General features: G+C 43.4%; 1 protein-coding gene across 8 annotated transcripts in view; it reads left to right on the plus strand.

The window, feature by feature from the left end:
- The window catches only part of TCP11L2 (t-complex 11 like 2), a 106,826-nt gene that overhangs the window by 30,109 nt on the left and 56,706 nt on the right, over window positions 1-20,011 (plus strand). The window contains exons 1-3 of one of the 8 annotated variants that reach the window (XM_056574631.1): window positions 10,788-10,928; window positions 13,320-13,405; window positions 14,525-14,736. In XM_056574631.1, coding sequence (XP_056430606.1) covers window positions 14,568-14,736 — 169 coding nt within the window. In that variant the 5' untranslated portion in view covers window positions 10,788-10,928; window positions 13,320-13,405; window positions 14,525-14,567. Of the gene's footprint in view, window positions 1-10,787; window positions 10,929-11,043; window positions 11,068-13,319; window positions 13,406-14,524; window positions 14,737-20,011 lie in introns of those variants that run through there. The other 7 variants (XM_056574629.1, XM_056574632.1, XM_056574630.1 and 4 more) reach the window with 7 other exon arrangements.

The following is a 20,011-nucleotide window of genomic DNA, read 5'->3' on the forward strand; positions in this document are numbered from 1 at the left end:
CAGGTTTAAAGGGGGGTTTCCAGGACTTACTACCCTTTTTTTTTTTTTACATAAATAGATGATATAATTATCTGGTGTGGTGCACACACCTGGCACTCCGCCAATCAGCTGTTTACCAAAGCTCTCTACACTGTGTAGTGGCCACGCTGGGTTACTGCAGCTCTGCCCCCATTCACTTGAGTGGGAGCTAAGCTGCAGGAACCTAGCGTGGCCAATACAGTACTGTATTGATTTAAAAAAAAAAAATGGCCCAGATATTCCTGGTAAATCCAGTATGGTGGGTAGGCAAAGTTAAGGACTTGTAGTCCCATAGTGTGCACAGCTCTCCAAGCAGCTCTCCAAGGGACATTAATAAAATCTGTGTCTTTATTTACACATCCAAGTGTGCAATATTTCGATTCTAATAATTTGGCTCTTTCTCAAGCAGTGTTAGGGTGCATGCACACCACGTTTTTGCTATACAGTTCCCGTATACGGTTTCAAGTAAAAAAAACGTATGGAACTGTATAGAAAACCGTATGCGTTGACTTAACATTGTAAACTGTATGTCAAACGCATCATCCGGTTTAGTCAGTTTTGCATCTTATACGGTTTTGTCCGTTTCTTTTACCCAAAACCGTAGCCTACCACGTTTTTTGGTCCGGGTCAAAAACTGTATTCAACCGTATAAGTTTTTATTTAACATGGGAGTCAATGGGAACCGTACAGAACTGTATGTGCATACGGTTCCATCCGGTTTTCACAATACGGTTTTTGACTTTGCACAGTTTTTTTCAACATGGAGTGAAAAGTTAAAAACGTATACATTTTTTTCTTAATAAACTGATGCAACCGGACATAATTTTTCAAACCGTATACGGTTTTTGACCGTATAAGGGTTAAAAATTGTACACACGTTTTGATACAGTTTAGGTTTTGAGGAATCAGTTTTTCATCAAAAACCTGATACGGGAACTGAATTGCAAAAACGTGGTGTAAATGCACCCTAATAAGTGCATACATAAGACTATGGTAGCATCAATATGTGATATAACAATTAGGGGATGTATACCCAAAAAATAAACATTTGTTTTTTTTTTTTAAGAAAAAAAAGCAGAATAGGCCGATGCGCATCTAAGCAATTATCCTTTTCAAAATGTATATTATACGTGAAGATAGAAGTTTACTCACCTTTGTGTGATGTATTATAAGCACAACACCATGGAGGGCTTGGTTCCACGATCTGTGGTATAACAGAGGAGTGCAGCCTGCATCGGGCCCGTGCTCAGACGGTCTGTAGAGTGCAAAAAGTGGAGAGGAATCTCTTGAAAGTGTCAGCGGCGCTCTCCTCTGGATGCTCGGGAGCTTGTAGATGAGCTCAGCATCGGCCAAAGCTCCGGAGCATCCAGAGGAGAGCGCCGCTGACAACACTACTTTCAGGACATCCCTCTCCACTTTCTGCAAAAAGTAAACATGAACAAATAACGTTGCATTAGCTGGATGTGTGCATAAAGACAAGGATTTGATTGTTGTTACTTCGAGTGACTCTTTCTTATACTTTTAATATTGGTATATGTTACAATTTTAGTATAAAATACATTAGCAGTAAAACAAGTCTTTGAAGATGCACCGAATTTTTCATTCTGCTGTTACAAATTTGCCCCTCTCAGTAAATAAAATTCTTGCTTCCAATCAGTTATGTACTTGCCTAGTCATGTTTGAAACTGGGGTGTGGGGTCTGAACAGAAAGCATTCTATTCAGGTTACACTTACACCGCTCATACATTTCTCCTGCTGGTGCATTTAGACCATAGAACATTCCTTGGACAGGATACAGTTACAGCAACTTTACAGCTGGTAGCAGGACTAGCTATATATGGGGGTCTCTGACTCTGGATGTAAACAAGAATGATTACAGTGGTGAGGAACAGAAACACAAAGGAGGAATTTATTATAACCAGCATTTCACATCAGCTTTAAAGGGGTTATATAAAAAAAAGTTTTTTCCTGGATATCAACTGGCTCCAGAACAGATTTGTAAATTACTTCTATTAAAAAATCTTAATCCTTTCAGGACTTATGAGCTTCTGAAGTTAAGGTTGTTCTTTTCTGTCTAAGTGCTCTCTGATGACACGTGTCTCGGGAACCGCCCAGTTTAGAAGCAAATCCCCATAGGAAACCTCTTCTAAACTGGGTGTTTCCCAAGACAGAGAGCACTTAGACAGAAAATAACAACCTTAACTTCAGAAGATCAAAAGTACTGAAAGGATTAAGATTTTTTTAATAGAAGTAATTTACAAATCTGTTTAACTTTCTGGAGCCAGTTGATATATAAAAATGTTTTTTCCTGGATAACCCCTTTAATAAAGAATAAGGGAATAACCCGTATCAGATGTGTTTTCAAAGACATGTATTCAGAGACACAGACTAGCACCAACCTTTGGAAGCTGGAATTAAACTTGTGGCATAACTTACACCAATTTCTGACAGGCATTATGAAAAATCCACTTAGCTGCGGGAGGCCACTTCCCTCTGGCCAAGCCATGCCCATTCATTTAAAAAAGAGAAGTTAGCAATGTAAAACCATGAAACCCATTTTAGGCTGGGTTCACACTACGATTTGAACTACGGTTCCCGTATACGGCTGGGAGGAGGGGTGGGCGGGGCTTAATCGCGGCGCCCGCACTCAGCCGTATTCGGGAACCGTAGTTAATGTATGTCTATGAGCCGACCGGAGTGAACCACAGCCTCCGGTCGGCTGCTTTTTCAGCCGTATCCGGTTTTCCGACCGCAGGCAAAAAAGTGGTCGACCACGTTTTTGCCTGCGGTCGGGAAACCACATACGGCCGAAAACGCAGCCGACCGGAGGCTGTGGTTCACTCCAGTCGGCTCATAGACATACATTAACTACGGTTCCCGAATACGGCTGAGTGCGGGCGCCGCGATTAAGCCCCGCCCACCCCTCCTCCCAGCCGTATACGGGAACCGTAGTTCAAATCGTAATGTGAATCCAGCCTTATATGGGATAGGTTTCTGTGTATTCTTAGAAGTTCTTTCATTTGCCGACAGTAGCAAATCATACAGGTTTTTGTGACATTTCAATACAGTAAATATGTATCCGTCAGCTCCCAGATGCATTTCAATGTACTCCATGCTAAAACAATGCTGAATGTGAACATCTTATACATTTTATTAGATTTTTCAAAACTGATATTAAATCTTTATGACTTTGCACAATAGTCTTATTTCCTCCCTTTTGTTTACACATTGTTACCACTTTGTATTTTGTTTTGTATATTTAGAACTAATGAAGCAGTAAAATATTAAACTACACAATGACTGTTCCATGGTAATTGACTGACTTTTTATTTTTTGTTTTCATTGTACAATGGCAAATAGCTGGTTAGCAGGGTTGGCATTTTAATTTCACCTATATATGCAGTGCTCTGTGTCAGTTCTGCAAGCTAAGGAACAAATAAATCAGTGTGTGGTGGTGTTTGGAGTTATTTTCTGAAATTTATAGTTCTTGGGTGGAGATGAAGAAGCTCTCCAACAAGCATTTTTGGACATCTAGAGGGAAACTTATCAGTGGAAAAGTGAAGCAACTGGTCCACTTTTCGTCTCCACAGGTTTTGATAAATCTCCCCAATAATGCTAACTTACCACCAGTATTTTGTTCCAGCTAAGCTTCATCCACAAATGTTTAGCCCTTTTATTATTGCAACTGGGTCATGTGAGCTTTATGTAGACCGCCAATATGTTACATGCTTGCTTTCTACTTTTATTTTGGGTTAGCATGTGTGCACTATATATGTGTATGTTGGTGGCTTTTAATGACTTTAGTAAAAGTTACATTTTAAGCACCTCCCCCTTTGCACTATTTACGTTTTTTGGTACCTTGTTTGTTACACGCTTTACTGTGCAGGCAGGAAATCAGTCTCTGCTGTGTGTACGTCTTCTTGTAAGCTACAAAATCAAATCACTTTTCAAATCCCTACTGACATTTTAGACACCACCACCTCACCAAGCTCTGCCCACCTTTATTCATCTGTATGCCCCACCTTGAATAGAGTACAACTGAAGAAGCAATCTTTTCCGTCCTAAGAGACCAGGAGAGCAGTGATGTGGTAGGTGAGTTCATACAATGGTTAGCTGTAAAGTTATACAACTCCCCTGATCACATAGTTTCTCTAATATCTGCAAAATCTCCAATATATTCCTATGAAATTCAGCTTGAGACTGTCACCCCCCCCCCCCCCCCTCACCGATACCAACAATAACAACAAATAAGATCCAGAAAAGTCGGAGCGCAAAGACCCAATGGATATACAAAAATAGAGAAAGATCAATAATCTAAAGAAAATAATTAATTCGAGTCTATATTGTACATAATGTAATGGTAACCCACAACAGAGGGGCCATGTGAGTGAACACAACTACCAAATAAATATATTAATAACAAAAGGAAAAGATAAGCAGCACATCCAATGGTAGAAAAATAAATGCTGTTGGTGCAAGCAGTCTAGGAGACCTCGGTCCTGGGCCCAACAATGCAAGCAAACAGAAAGCGACCGCAGCACACCATTGTAGCAAAAGCAGTGAAGTAGCTTTTTTCCAGAGTATTGTATTGCTGGAATAAAGCTACTTCACTGCTTTTGCTACGACTGTGTGCTACGGTCGCTTTCTGTTTGTATGTATGTATGTATATACACTGCTCAAAAAAATAAATAAAGGGAACACTTGAACAACACAATGTAACTCCAAATCAATCACACTTCTGTGAAATCAAACTGTCCACTCAGGAAGCAACACTGATTGACAATCAATTTCACATGCTGTTTTGCAAATGGAACAGACAACAGGTGGAAATTATAGGCAATTAGCAAGACACCCCCAATAAAGGAGTGGTTTGGCAGGTGGTGACCACAGACCACTTCTCAGTTCGTATGCTTCCTGGCTGATGTTTTGGTCACTTTTGAATGCTGGGGGTGCTTTCACTCTAGTGGTAGCATTAGACTTAGTCTACAACCCACACAAGTGGCTCAGGTAGTGCAGCTCATCCAGGATGGCACATTAATGCGAGCTGTGGCAAGAAGGTTTGCTGTGTCTGTCAGCGTAGTGTCTAGAGCATGGAGGCGCTACAGAAGACAGGTCAGTACATCAGGAGACATGGAGGAGGACGTAGGAAGGCAACAACCCAGCAGCAGGACCGCTACTTCCGCCTTTGTGCAAGGAGGAGCACTGCCAGAGTCCTGCAAAATAACCTCCAGCAGGCCACAAATGTGCATGTGTCCACTCAAAAGGTCAGAAACAGATTCCATGAGGGTGGTATGAGGGCCCGATGTCCACAGGTGGGGGTTGTGCTTACAGCCCAACACCGTGCAGGACGTTTGACATTTGCCAGAGAACACCAAGATTGGCAAATTCGCCACATTCGCGTGACAGAGTCTGTAGATGCCGTGGAGAACGTTCTGCTGCCTGCAACATCCTCCAGCATGACCGGTTTGGTGGTGGGTCAGTAATGGTGTGGGGTGGCATTTCTTTGGGGGGCCGCACAGCCATCCATGTGCTTGCCAGAGGTAGCCTGACTGTCATTAGGTATTTTAAGGACATTACATCAAAGTTGGATCAGCCTGTAGTGTGGTTTTCCACTTTGATTTTGAATGTGACTCCATATCCAGACCTCCATGGGTTGGTAAATTTGATTTCCATTGATAATTTTTGTGTGATTTTGTTGTCAGCACATTCAACTATGTAAAGACAAAAGTATTTCATACGATTAGTTCATTCACTCAGATCTAGGATGTGTTATCTTAGTGTTCCCTTTATTTTTTTGAGCAGTGTATATAATGTATACAGTATACAGTGGGGCAAAAAAGATTGTCAGACACCAATTGTGCAAGTTTTCCCACTTAAAAAGATGAGAGAGGCCTATAATTTTCATCATAGGTATACCTTAAAGGGGTACTCCCCTGGAAAAAAATATTTTTTTAAATCATTTTGTGCCAGAAAGTTAAACAGATTTGTAAATTATTTCTATTAAAAAATATTAATCTTTCCAGTATTTATCAGCTACTATATGCTCCACAGGATTTCTTCTCTTTTTGAATTTCCTTTCTGTCTGAGCACAGTGCTCTCTGCTGACACCTCTGTCCATTTTAGGAACTGTCCAGAGCAGGATAGGTTTACTATGGGGATTTGCTCCTACTCTGGACAGTTCCTAAAATGGACAGAGGTGTCAGCAGAGAGCACTGTGGTCAGACAGAAAGAAAATTCGAAAAGAAAAGAACTTCCTCTGTAGCATACAAAAGCTAATAAGTACTGGAAGGATTAAGATTTTTAAATAGAAGTAATTTACAAATCTGTTTCACTTTCTGGCACCAGTTGATTAAAAAATAAAAACGTTTTCTAGGGGAGTACCCCTTTAACAATGAGAGACATAATGAGATAAAAAGAATCAATCACGTTGTCTGATTTTTCAAGAATTTATTTGCAAATTATGGTGGAAAAGTTTTTGGTCACCTACAAACAAGCAAGATTTCTGGCTCTCACAGACCTGTAACTTCTTTTTTAACCCCTTCACGACGAAAGACGTATATTTACGTTCTCCACCGGCTCCCGCCATATGCCGCGGGGTCACGCGGTGTCCCAGCATCATACCGGGTCGATCCCGGCGGCCATCAACGGCCGGGACCCGCGGCTAATATAGGACATCACCGATCGCGGTGATGGCCTGTATTAACCCTTCAGACGAGGCGATCAAAGCTGACCACCGCATCTGAAGCGAAAGTGAAGGTATCCTGGCTGCTCAGTCGGGCTGTTCGGGACCGCCGCTGTAAAATCGCGGCATCCCGAACAGCTTACAGGACACTGGGAGGGCCCTTACCTGCCTCCTCGATGTCCGATCGGTGAATGATTGCTCCGTGCCTGAGATCCAGGCAGGAGCAGTCAAGCGCCGATAACACTGATCACAGGCGTGTTAATACATGCCAGTGATCTGTGTAAAAGATCATTGTGTGCAGTGTTATAGGTCCCTATGGGAGCTATAACACTGCAAAAAAAAAGTTTAAAAAAAGTGCTAAAGATCATTTGACCCCTTCCCTAACAAAAGTTTGAATCACCCTCCTTTTCCCATAAAAAAAAAAATAAAACAGTGTAAATAAAAATAAACATATGTGGTATCGTCGTGTGCGTAAATGTCCGAACTATAAAAATATATCATTAATTAAACCACACGGTCAATGGCGTACATGTAAAAAAATTCCAAAGTCAAAAAAAGCTTATTTTTGGTCACTTTTTATCCTATTAAAAAGTGAATAAAAAGTGATCAAAAAGTCAGATCAAAACAAAAATGGTACCGATATAAACTTCAGATCACGGCGCAAAAAATGAGCCCTCATACCGCCCTGTACGTGGAAAAATAAAAATAAAAAGTTATAGGGGTCAAAAGAGGAAATTTTTAAACGTATAAATTTTCCTGCATGTAGTTTAGATTTTTTCCAGAAGTACGACAAAATCAAACCTATATAAGTAGGGTATCATTTTAACCATATGGACCTACAGAGTAATGATCAGGTGTAATTTTTACCGAAATATGCACTGCGATTTTGTCTCACAATGATTTTTTTTCCATTTCGCAGTGGACTTTTGGGTAAAATGACTAATGTCACCGCAAAGTAGAATTGGTGACACAAAAAATAAGCCATAATATGAAATTTTAGGTGGAAAATTGAAAGGGTTATGATTTTTAAAAGGTAAGGAGGAAAAAACGAAAATGCAAAAACTGAAAAAAACCTGCGTCCTTAAGGGGTTAAGAGTCTCCTCTGTCCTCCACTCGTCACCTGTATTATTGGCACCTGTTTGAGGTTGTGGACAGTTGTCTTTTATACTCATAACAAGTTCAAACAGTCACACTTCAAACTCCACTATGGCCAAGACCAAAGAGCTGTCAAAGGACACCAGAAACTAAATTGTAGACCTGCACCAGGCTGGGAAGACTGAATCCGAGGCTCCACGCAAGATCTCACTTTTTGGTGTCAAAATAATCACAAGAACAGTGAACAAAAATCCCAGAACCACACGGGGGGACCTAGTGAATGACCGGCAGAGAGCTGGGACCAAAGTAACAAAGGCTACAACCAGTAACACACTACACCACCAGGGACTCAAATCATGCAGTGCCAGATGTTTCCCCCTGCTTAAGCCAGTACATGTCCTGTCCCGTCTGATGTTTGCTAGAGAGCATTTGGATGATACAGAAGAGTTTTGGAAGAAATATGGTCAGATGAAACCAAAGTAGAACTTTTTGGTTCCATAGACAGTGAATGTAGAGTTGGTCGACTATGCACACTTCCCATCCATTCATTTGGGAAACAACTGATCTCTCAGGGATGAGAACCCCTCCCCCCACCACCACCACCATGCAGCTAGGTATAGGTATACCTTTCATATAGGGAATACCTTTTAATCATTCTTGGGGTAACCCATTTTATTACCGACATGGCCCCCATTTCATCTCATATAAGAGCTGTGACCCAGCTCTCCTATTGTCCTAAATCGCACGTATGGCTAGTTCAACAGTGATCGGATGCTCAAGAGCAGTGTTTCCCAACCAGTGTGCCTACTACCAGTGTGGCTAATAGCTAGCGGCACTGATCATAGTGCAGTGCGCTATTAACCCTTTAGATTCGGCATTCAAAGTTGATTGCCACGTCTAAAGTGAAACTAAACTACCCCCGGCTAGTTCAGTGGGCTGTTTGGGACCACCACAGTGAAATTGCTTCGTTCCGAACAGCTGTAGGACTCGAGGAAGGTCCCCTTACCTGCCTCCTGGTGTCCGATTACCGAATGACTGCTCAGTGCCTGAGATCCAGACATGAGCAGTCAAGCGGCAGAATCATTGATCAATGGTTTCCTATGAGAAACCATTGATCAATGTAAAAGATCAGTTAGTGCAGGGCTATAACATTGCAAACAAAAAAGTTTAAAAAAAAAGTTAATAAAGATCATTTAACCCCTTCCCTAATAAAAGTTTGAATCACCCCACTTTTCCCATAAAAAAAAAAAACCTGTGTAAATAAAAAAACATATGTAATATATCGTTAATTAAACCGCACGGTCAATGGCGCATGCGCAAAAAATGTCCAAAGTCCAAAATAGCGTATTTTTGGTCACTTTTTATATCATGAAAAAATTAATAAAAAGCGATCAAAAAGTCCGATCAATAAAAAAAATGGTAGCGCTAAAAATTTCAGATCACGGCGCAAAAATTTGCCCTCATATCGCCTCGTAGGCAGAAAAATAAAAACGTATACATTTTCCTGCATGTAGTTATGATTTTTTCCAGAAGTACGACAAAATCAAACTTATATTAGGCTGGGTTCACAACACGTTTTGTATGTATATGGCTGGGAGGAGGGGGGCGGAGCTTAATTGTGGCGCCCGTACTCAGCCGTATAGGGGAACCGTATTTAATGCATGTCTATGATCCGACCGGAGTGAACCGCAGCCTCCGGTCGGCTGCGTTTTCGGCCGTATGCGGTTTCCCGACCACATGCAAAAACATGGTCGACCGCGTTTTTGCCTACGGTCGGGAAACCACATACGGCTGAAAACGCAGCTGACCGGAGGCTGTGGTTCACTCCGGTCGGCTCATAGACATGCATTAAATACGGTTCCCCTAAACGGCTGAGTGCGGGAGCCGCGATTAAGCCCCGCCCCCCCTCCTCCCAGCCGTATACGGGAACCGTAAGTACAACACGTGGTGTGAACCCAGCCTAAGTAGGGTATCATTTTAATCGTATGGACCTACAGAATAAAAATTAAGTGTCATTTATACCGAAAAATGTACTGCATAGAAACGGAAGCCCCCAAAATTTCCAAAATTGTGTTTTTTCTTCAATTTTGTCACAAAATGATTTTTCTTCAGTTTCATCGTAGATTTTTTTTTGTAAAATGACTGATGTCATTACAAAGTAGAATTGGTGGCGCAAAAAATAAGCCATCATATGGATTTTTAGGTGCAAAATTGAAAGTTATGATTTTTTAAAGGTAAGGAGGAAAAAATGGAAGTGAAAAAACTGAAAAACCCCTGGTCCTCAAAGGAGATCTGTAGTGCTCTGAACTTTATCCCCTATCCGAAGGATAGGTGATAAGTTTTAGATTGCGGGGGTCTGAGTGCTGAGGCCCCCTGCGATCTCCTGTATGGGGCCGCGGCAATGTACAAGAAAGGGGGCGTTCATCTCTATGGGATTCATGGAGGGGCGTGCCGGCTGCCGCGTCATGCGGGGATAGAACGCCCCCTTTCCTGTACATTGCCGCGGCCCCGTACAGGAGATCACGGGGGGCCCCAGCGCTCGGACCCCCGCAATCTAAAACTTATCCTCTATCCTTCGGATAGGGGAAAGTTCAGAGGACTACAGATCTCCTTTAAGGGGTTAAGCAGTGTTTTCCAACCAAGGTGCCTCCAGCTGTTGAAAAACTACAACTCCCAGCATGCCCGGATAGCTGAAGGCTGTCCAGGCATGCTGGGAGTTGTAGTTTTGCAACAGCCAGAGGCAGCCTGGTTGGAAAACACTGACCTAAAAAAAATGTAATTCTTCTGTTGCAAAACTGCAACTCCCATCCTATCATGCCCTGACAGCCTGGCACTGTCAGAGCATGATGGGAGTTATAGTTGTACAGCAGCTGGAGAGCCACAAGATAGGCAACATTGCCCTTAAGACTAAAAACATGAACTGCTTGCTGCCTAAGCCCCCCTTCTCTTATATATCCCCCCAGTATAACACTGCTTCCGACTATACCACATACCAATCCCCTCCCATTCACATACAGTGAGGCCGCGAGTGTTAGGCGTCGCTTAGCAACTAGGCTCGGACACATTTTTTGCAGTGACCGTCTCCGCCTCACGTCCTGCCGGTGTACACGGGGTTTCCCGCACAGTACAGCAGGTAAGTATATACCGGGAGAGGCACTGGACTCCGCAGTTCCCGTTAGCCTAATAAATCTGTGTCTGTGGCGCTTCAGCTATTATAGAACTACAAGTCCCATTATGTCCGGTTATGATGGGAGTTGTAGTTTTGCGACACTGTGAGGAAGACTGCTATAAATATAAAGCCAACTGTCTTTTCTTTTCCAGAAAATTCTGTCTTTTGGGATCTTTGTGTCATAATTTATTATTTATTGACTTATTTTTATTAATTTTTATTTTTTTAACCCCTTAAGGACCATGGGTTTTTACATTTTTGCATTTTCGTTTTTTTTTCACCTCCCCTTCTTAAAATCAACGCTTAAAATTTTCCACTTACAGACCCATATGAGGGCTTGTTTTTTGCACCACCAATTTTACTTTGTAATGACGTCAGTCAAAATCTACAGCGAAACAAAAAAATGTAAATGTATTTGTGGGGGCTTCCGATTCAACGCAGTGCACTTTTCGTTAAAAATGACAGCTTATATTTATTCTGTAGCTCCACATGATTAACCCCTTAAGGACCAGGCCAATTTTATTTTTGCATTTCCGTTTTTTCCTCCTCGCCTTCTAAAACCTCTGATTTTACCATAAAATGTATGGCAAACCCCCAAAAATATTTTTTTAGGGATAAAATTTCAATGAAAACCACAATTTTGCACATTTTGGAGGGTTTCGTTTTCACACTGTACACTTTACGGTAAAAATGGCATGTGTTCTTTACTCTGTGGGTCAATATGATTAAAATGATACCCATGGCTAGATACTTTTTTATTTTTGTACCGCTTAAAAAAAAATCTAAAACTTTTTGTACAAAATCAGTAATCTAAAATTGCCCTATTTTGACCACCTAAAACTTTTTCATTTTTCCGTATATAGGGCGGTATGAGGTCTAATTTTTTGCGCCATCATCTGTACTTTTCATTGATACTACATTTGCATATATAAAACTTTTATATCTTTAAAAAAATTTTTTTTTAAATAAAATGTGACAGAAAAGCAGCATTTTTGGACTATTTAAATTTTTTTTCCGTTAACATCATTCACCGTACAGGATCATTAACATTATATTTTGATAGTTCGGACATTTACGCACGCGGCGATTCCAAATTTGTTTCTAAAAAAAAATTTATGCTTTTTGGGGGAAAAACTGACAATTTTCATTTTTATTAGGAAAGGGGATTTTCCACTTTTTTTTTTTTTTTTACATTTTTCAACTCTTTTTTTTACACTTTTAATGTCCCCATAGGGGACTATCTATAGCAATCATTTGATTGCTAATACTGTTCAGTGCTATGTATAGGACATAGCACTGATCAGTATTATTGGCTATCTCCTGCTCTGGTCTGCTCGATCTCAGACCAGAGAAGGACACCCCTGGAGACGGACGGAGGCAGGTGAGGGGACCTCCATCCGCCATTACAGATGATCGGATTGCCGCGGCAGCGCTGCGGGCGATCCGATCATCTATTTTATCGTGCGCATTGCCGCATATGCTGTGATCTGTACAGATTCCCCTGCACCGCACACCGCCGCTATCCCCCCCCCTACCCCCGCACCGCACTGCACACTGCCCCCACTGCCGCTGCCCCATTGCCTCCCCTATCCCCGGTTTTATAATTACCTGTTCCCGAGGTCCGCGTTACTTCTGGCTCCCGTCCTGAGCTGTCACTGTGCGCACCGATGGTGACGTCACGTTGAGGACGTCACTGCGCTGCACAGTGTAAAGCAGGACGCAGCAGGAGCCAGAAGTAGCGCGGGCCCCGGACCCCGGGAAAAGGTAATTATAAAACCGGGGATAAGGGAAGCAATGGGGGCGGCGTGTGGTGCGGTGGGGGTGGGGGTGGGGGGTCGGCGTGCCGTGGGGGGGGGGGGTGCGGGGGGCGGGACATTATCGGATTATCGGCAAGGTAATTGCCGATACCGATAACGTCAAAAATCGTGAATATCGGCCGATAATATCGGCCAAACCGATAATCGGTCGATCCCTACTTCATAGATCTGCCGCACGGCTGCGCTGTGTATATATGGCGCAGGTCGTTAAGGGTTTGAGGACGCCGCTGGTTTTTACCTTAATTATCAGGCCCAAATTTTTTTTAATCTAACATTTGACTCTAAGTTTCAATAACTCTGACATTCTTTTACTTAGCGACGTGATTCTGAGATAGTTTTTTCGTGACATATTGAACTTCATATTAGTGGTAAATCTTTGTTGATACATGCAGCATTTTTATTTAAATCTATGGTGTTTTTATTAATTTTTTATGGCATTCTCTGTGTGGTAAAAATGATGATACCCAATTTATATAGCTTTTTATTTTTTATTTTTTTTCACAACAAAATCCCTTTTTTCCTCTTTTTTGTGTTGCAGTGTTCTAACAGCCATAACTTTTTTTTCCCATCGAACACCATTGTTTGAGAGCTTATTTTTTGCGGGACGAGCTGTACCATTAAATGGTAAGATTTTTAATCTATTTTATTCCGATTCTTGCGCTTAAATAAATAACAATCTTTTTATTGTAAAAGTTACTAAGAACGTGGCAATACCTATTATGTATAGTTTTTTTTTTTTTTTTTTTGGGGGGGGGGGGGGGTTTGAAGTGATAATACATGGTGTTATTGTGAAAGGGGCATTTATTTTATTTATTACATTTTACTTATTGAAAAAACTTTGTACTTTTATATTTTTTACTTTTCCCCTGTTATACTATCTGTAGTGCAGTACAGTATAACTGTTAGTATCACACCGGATCAGCCGGCCTCCTGCTGTCAGGGCAACCAATGTGACTCCGCAATCGCATTGCAGGGTCACTTCCCCTGTCAATGCCATAGTTGCCGTGATCAGGTATTCTGCTGGACTACTTACACAGCAGAATTATACATTTTGCAGCAAATTCTAAACTCTGCCGAAAGAACTAACATGTTCATTCTGTGGCAGAATTCTGCATTGCCGTCAATGATGACTGCACGTCTGTGTGGTCCTAACGCCAATGATTTCATCGGGCCCACTGCTGAATATTCCAGGCGGAGATTTCATAGTATGAATAGGCTCTAATGATTGATATATGAATTGTTAACTAAACATAAAAGAGATTTTACTCTCTGATATAAAAAGTGTCATAGCAAACTAAAGCGGTTTAGGATTGCTGAATTTATTTGCACACATATCCGTACAGTCTATAGACATACAGTATACATAGCTTCATGTATGCAGGTAGGTGTTATTGCAACTCCAGCCTGCCAGTGTTTTTTTCTGGGTAGCAAATTCTATATGGTATTCTGGTCAAAATGATCTTCTTCACAATGGTAAAGTCATTGATCTTGGACCACAACTGTATTCTAAAATCAAATGGCTTCTTAGGCAGAGCACCTAAGGCCCTTTGGTGTTCAGATGTATACACATCGCTTACGGATGATTTCAGATGATGTGAAGGAGTCCTTAACTGAAAAGTTATGGTAGAAACGGCATTGTGCATGTATTACTGATAATGGCATACCGTCTCAATAGGCATTTATATACAGGAAAGGCAAAAAACCTTAGTATATTAAGATTTTACTTTTGTCTTCTATTTGCAGACTCTGATTTACAACTACATTGTGCTTTAAATAGATCTGTAACATGGTAAAAGGTGCTGAAAACTTCAGATCTCTATGGACGGAGCAAAAACAAAGCTCAAACCCAAATGAGAAACTGGACACCAAGAAACTGTACCAGCTATACAATGACATCCTGCAGCCTCTCAGCCTATTCTCTAATCGGACCAATCAGATTGTACCTCAGAAGAAAGGTTTGTATTGTCACATCTTGCATACCCAGATACATGACATCATTTATGTTCATAGGATTTGTATGTGGAAATCAGGAGGGTCCATGAGAAAAGCACAACATTACCAGGTTCATGACTGGAGATAGTAAGAAGTTGCAGCAAGCTATTATACAGTCGGCACGGGTGGAAGCATATTGAAGCTGTAACCTCTGCACAAATAAGCCAGAACAATTTTCACACTTTTGACAATAAAACCTAAATTATAAAATAGAATCAAAATTCTTACTAACCCCTCCCATTTCGATTTTTCTAAAAGCAGATGCCTGAAATACTGCCAAAATGTCTCTCCCGCACGTTATATACAACTTCATGTAATTTTCTGTCTAAAGGTAGAGTCACACGCATATGCTGTGTATTTCACGCTGCAGGAAATTCACCAGGCAGCAAGAAATTTATAGCATATTTTGCTACAGGCAGACAAACAGGGGTTCTCTGCCGCAGCCCTGTGTGCACACTGAGATTTGGAGGCGGGCACGTGCATCACATTCACACTGCTACGCTGGATCCACCTCAAACCCCACTACCTCCTGCAGTGTGAAAAATGCAGCGTATACGCTACGTGTGACTCTACTCCTAAGGGTACATTTACACTTACATAATCTGCTGCTGATTTTCCACTGCGGGAATTCTACAGCTGAAAATATGCAGCATATTTTGTTGCTACCCATGTACAATATGCAGCAGATTATGTATGTGTACCCTAACTGTATTTCATCAAAAATGTATAACAATTGATATTTGTGGCTAAAAGTGTGACCCAAGCAGAAAATTAAATGCACAACACCTCCTAAAAACACACGATCAAGATTTCCATACCACTTATGCCTATGTGTACATATTCTGGTAAAATCACCAGAATTGGAGAGACTAAAAATCTGGCTGTAAAGGGGTTATCCCAACAACAACAATGCATATGCTTTTCAATATTCTGAAGCCTTATTGAGAATGACTAGAGCACTGGCTGGTCCATTCTTTTAGAGGTAATTTGACCTCAGTTCTCTGGATCACTGGGGGGGGGGGGGGGGTCCAGCAGTTGAACCCACTAACAATCAGTTAGTTACTTATCCCCTATCATGATAGGGAAAAACTTTTTATATTGAGATAACTCTTTTAAGATAAAAATTTAGAAAATGTAACAACTGACAAAATTTGTAATACTTATGTAACCGCTTGCTGACTGTCTTTGACTTTTAGAGGATCGTCAACTTTCTGTTGTTTCTGTTTCTGTTTATTATATATAAAATAAGAAAGCAAACAGATTTCTAATGTACATGTATTAAAAGATACATGCCTCTCTTCTACCAGTGCAGTACAACACACAGATTAGTCCATAGTATGCCATAGACTGTCATGTGACCATCTAATTCAGTAAACACCACATATCTAAGATATGTCAGCGTCACATCTTTCAATGTTTCTGTAGAAGCAGCTCTCACATTCCTTTGGTTGTCTCCTCTGTGTAATAAACAGTAGAGATTTATATATGAATGCATTCATAGTGAAGAAGTTCACACTGTAGCTGAGCTCCTCTAAATGGATCTTCGTTGCGTAACCCGTTTAATGGACAGCAGTTGAACGGAGAAGAAAATTACTGCATGTCCTATTTTTTTTCCGCTCAATCCCTGTAAAATACCAGCCAACAGATGGACCCCATTTAAGTCAATTGGATTTGGCGGTGTCCTTGTTTGGTGCTGAACGGATCCTGAAGGGACAAAGCCCAGCGGTGGTGTGAATAATCCCTAAGCACAATAACAATTATTCCATTTTCTCGGTCGCTCTTCATTGGGGGATACCTTACTGATGGGTATATGCTCTTGCCATTAGGAGGTGCTGACACCAGGAAAAAAAGTCGGCTCCTCCCTGGCAGGATATACCTGCCCATTGGAAGTGAGGTAACCAGTTTTAGTGTCAGCAGGAGGCAAGACACATGTCTGGGAGCTCCCCAAACCTTGTCTTTTTTCACTTTGTTTTTTTTTCCTAGTTTCAGTCTGAAGTTTAGTTCTTCTCTCCTTTGTTTTTTTTTATAGCATGGGGCGACTGGAGCATGGTGCTGCCTTATCCCCACCTGCGAGCTAGGGGCACGGTGCATTACTGGATGGGCCTTTAACCCCTCCTCGCCAACAACCAGTGCCTGGCGGTGTACCCTGGGTCCGGGTCCCCCATTTGCCCCTGTTTGCCAGGCTGGCCTAAGGCACGTGGCTTAAGGCAGGTGGCCCCATCTGGTCGAAGTCTTCGAGGGTGAGTATGTGGCGGCTGAGGTGAGTATACAACCCCCTCTACCACTCCACCCCCCAACGAACAAGCATATTATGCCCCTATTTCTAGGGCGGGTTTGGGGGTTGGGCAGCCAAGGGTTAGTTCACGTTCTTTTATTCATGCAGCTTCGGCTGCAGCTTCTAACTGGTGGGGGGTTGCCAGGGAGCTCCACCGCATATGTTCAGAATAGAGGCATATTGATCCATATTTTGTACTTTCATTATGCTGTGCGCTCCAGGGTGTTCAGCCAGCGGGAGTTTGCGGGATCATGGCGGTCATAGCTCCGCCCTTCTTCTTCCCCCCCCCAACTCACGCGCGAGCCAAGAGGTCAGGCAGCTCCTCCTCTCCGGCTCGCACACTGCTGGGGGATGTCCCTTCACACCGTGCCGCTTAGCTACACCATCCTCCCCTGCTGGGTGGTTGGCGGCGCTCCGTTAACGAGCAGATCTTTGCTCAGAGGCAGAGTCCGAAGGGAGCTTGCTGTCACGGTCTGCAACGTCCCCTGCCCCGGAGCTGTGGGACTGCTAGCAGGCACTTCTATAACGTGCTGATTTGAGCTGTCGCTGCTCCAGGGGCTTCTTTATATGGGACATATACACTTTGCAGCGCACCCTGCGCCCGATGCCCCCTTCCAGCCTTGGTAAATGATATTTTATCACATATGAAAAAAAAAATAATAATAATATGTTTATCTATCTATCTATATGTTAGTATTCCTTGGGCACTCACACCTTCTTGGTGTGGTTTGGCACCCCCTTGTGGCCATACTTTTCTTGCACTCTGATTTCTGTTGCTTGAAGCATCCTTATTCTTGCATCGCTGCTCACGGCCATGGAGCATAGGCAAACCGCTGTGGCGGGTTGTTGCTGGGGCTTCAAGCACTCTGCTCATACGTGTGCAAACCCTTTTGCGTTCCTGTCAGATGTTCAGGTTTCTTTTGAGATTCCTCTTCTGTCAGGTATGCCGGCCACCCATCCTAGGGGTGTTCCTGGCAAGTCATGCTATATGATTCCCTTCTCCACAGGCTACCTCATCAGCAGCTAGTGCTCTGGATCCCCACATTCAGTGGAGGGTCTCCATGGGAGTATTCCTGCGTGGGCATGGATTGGTCCGGTTATCTTTATGCCAGACAGTAGTCTTGCATGTCACGGCTGCTGCGTCCGCGACTGGCGCTCCGGTACCCCACTGCGGTGCGAGGTGTCTGAAGGAATGCTCCATTGTATACTATGGACCCATACCAGTATGCCAGACAATGTCTGCGTGGTTTCCCCTGCCGCCTGTCTCTCATCATACAGCTGTTGTATCTGCGGCTGGAGTTCCGGTACCTCACTACTGGGCGAGGTGTCCGATGGAGTGACCCGTTGTCTACTATGGACTCATACCAATAAGCCAGACAGTGGTCTGCATGGTTTCCTCTGCCGCCTGTCACACATCACATGGCGGTTGTATCTGCGGCTGGAGTTCCGGTACCTCACTACTGAGCGAGGTGTCCGATGGAGTAACCCGTTGTCTACTATGGACCCATACCAGTAAGCCAGACAGTGGTCTACATGGTTTCCTCTGCCGCCTGTCACACATCACATGGCCAATATATCTGCGGCTGGACTTCCGGTACCTCACTACTGAGCGAGGTATCCGATGGAGTGACCGTTGTCTACTATGGACCCTTCGTCTGTTGGGTCTTCTACACCACCAGATCGGCCGCATGGTGTGGATGGGCCGCACTCCAGTTCTCCCTGCCTTTGGTGGGTGGTTATAATGGAGTGACACTGTGCGCTCAGGAATCCTATTCCGGTTCGGCCAGACAGTGTTCCATGGCCTACTACTAAGTTGGGTCACCTACCATACTCTTCCACACCGTGGATGGTGGTTCAGTTAGCCCACTGCCAAGGTGTAGTTCTGAGTGGGTCTTCCCGGTTGGCTCCGTGGGCCTTCTACAATGCACCACATGCTGGTTTGTAGGGTTCCCTACTTTCCAGGTCCATCTCTGCATGCCTGCTACTCTGTCTGAAGGCTGGTATTTCACTTCACTGTGTTTCCGTATGCGGGACCTGGCGTGGCCATGGTCCCTATGCCACATAACCAGACTGTGTCTGCATGCTTTTCTAATCCAGCAGGTCTCCTCCTCCTTTTCTGTCAATGCCGCGGCTGCAGTCCGGTGTCTCTCTTTCCAGGTAAGCTTCCACAAAAGATTCCGGCTCCACATACACCCTTCTTCTCTTGATTCTGCGCCTGCAGTCTTGGGTGTGGCACCATTAGGGGATCAGGTGTGTTTTGTTTTTTTCTGCAGGCTCCAGGGACTTTTTCAACCACAGCAGCATCACTTTGTTCCCCTTCCTAAGGTTGCAGTGTTGGGCTGCTACAGGCATACCTCCCTACCTGCTGGGCCTTTTGGATGTCTGTGGTTTCTTTTGTGTCTGCAGTCTTGGTACCCCACTCCCTGTGAGGTACCAATGTCTGTGCCCCTCCATATGATAAGGCTGCTCTGTCACTGTAGAGCCCACCTTTCCTTCTGTCCGGTGGGGTGTGCTTTGGGGCTTCCTGGCAATATGTTTCCGCAGTACTCTGGCATGGTTCCTGCTGGGGCGACACAGTCAGTTCTGCCCCTCCTTATACCTCCAGGTACCTCTGGAGTTTCTGTCCAGGGTGCACCTACTCTGTTGCCTTAATCATCGTCCGGACTGGCTCTCCATATGTCTTGTATTTTTGCACAGCTCCAGTGTGCAGGATTCCTATTCCCCTGGGGACACGAGGTGGATCCTCCATGCAGTGATGGGTTGCTGCTGGGGCTTGGGGGCTACGTCCTCCCAGTTCTGGTCCCTTGGCTGTGGGGCAGCATTTCCCTGCTCCTACTGTGTCTGGCCTGCCACTCCCCTTCCACAGGGGGTACGGGATCAGGTGCTTGACATGGTCAATACCTGAGTTTCATTTCGGTCACCCTTGTTTTCCCTCCTAGGGGGACTATTTTTGTTGTGCTTTT

This window comes from Hyla sarda, chromosome 4, assembly GCF_029499605.1.
Source record: "Hyla sarda isolate aHylSar1 chromosome 4, aHylSar1.hap1, whole genome shotgun sequence".
NCBI classification, from domain to species: Eukaryota; Metazoa; Chordata; class Amphibia; order Anura; family Hylidae; genus Hyla; species Hyla sarda.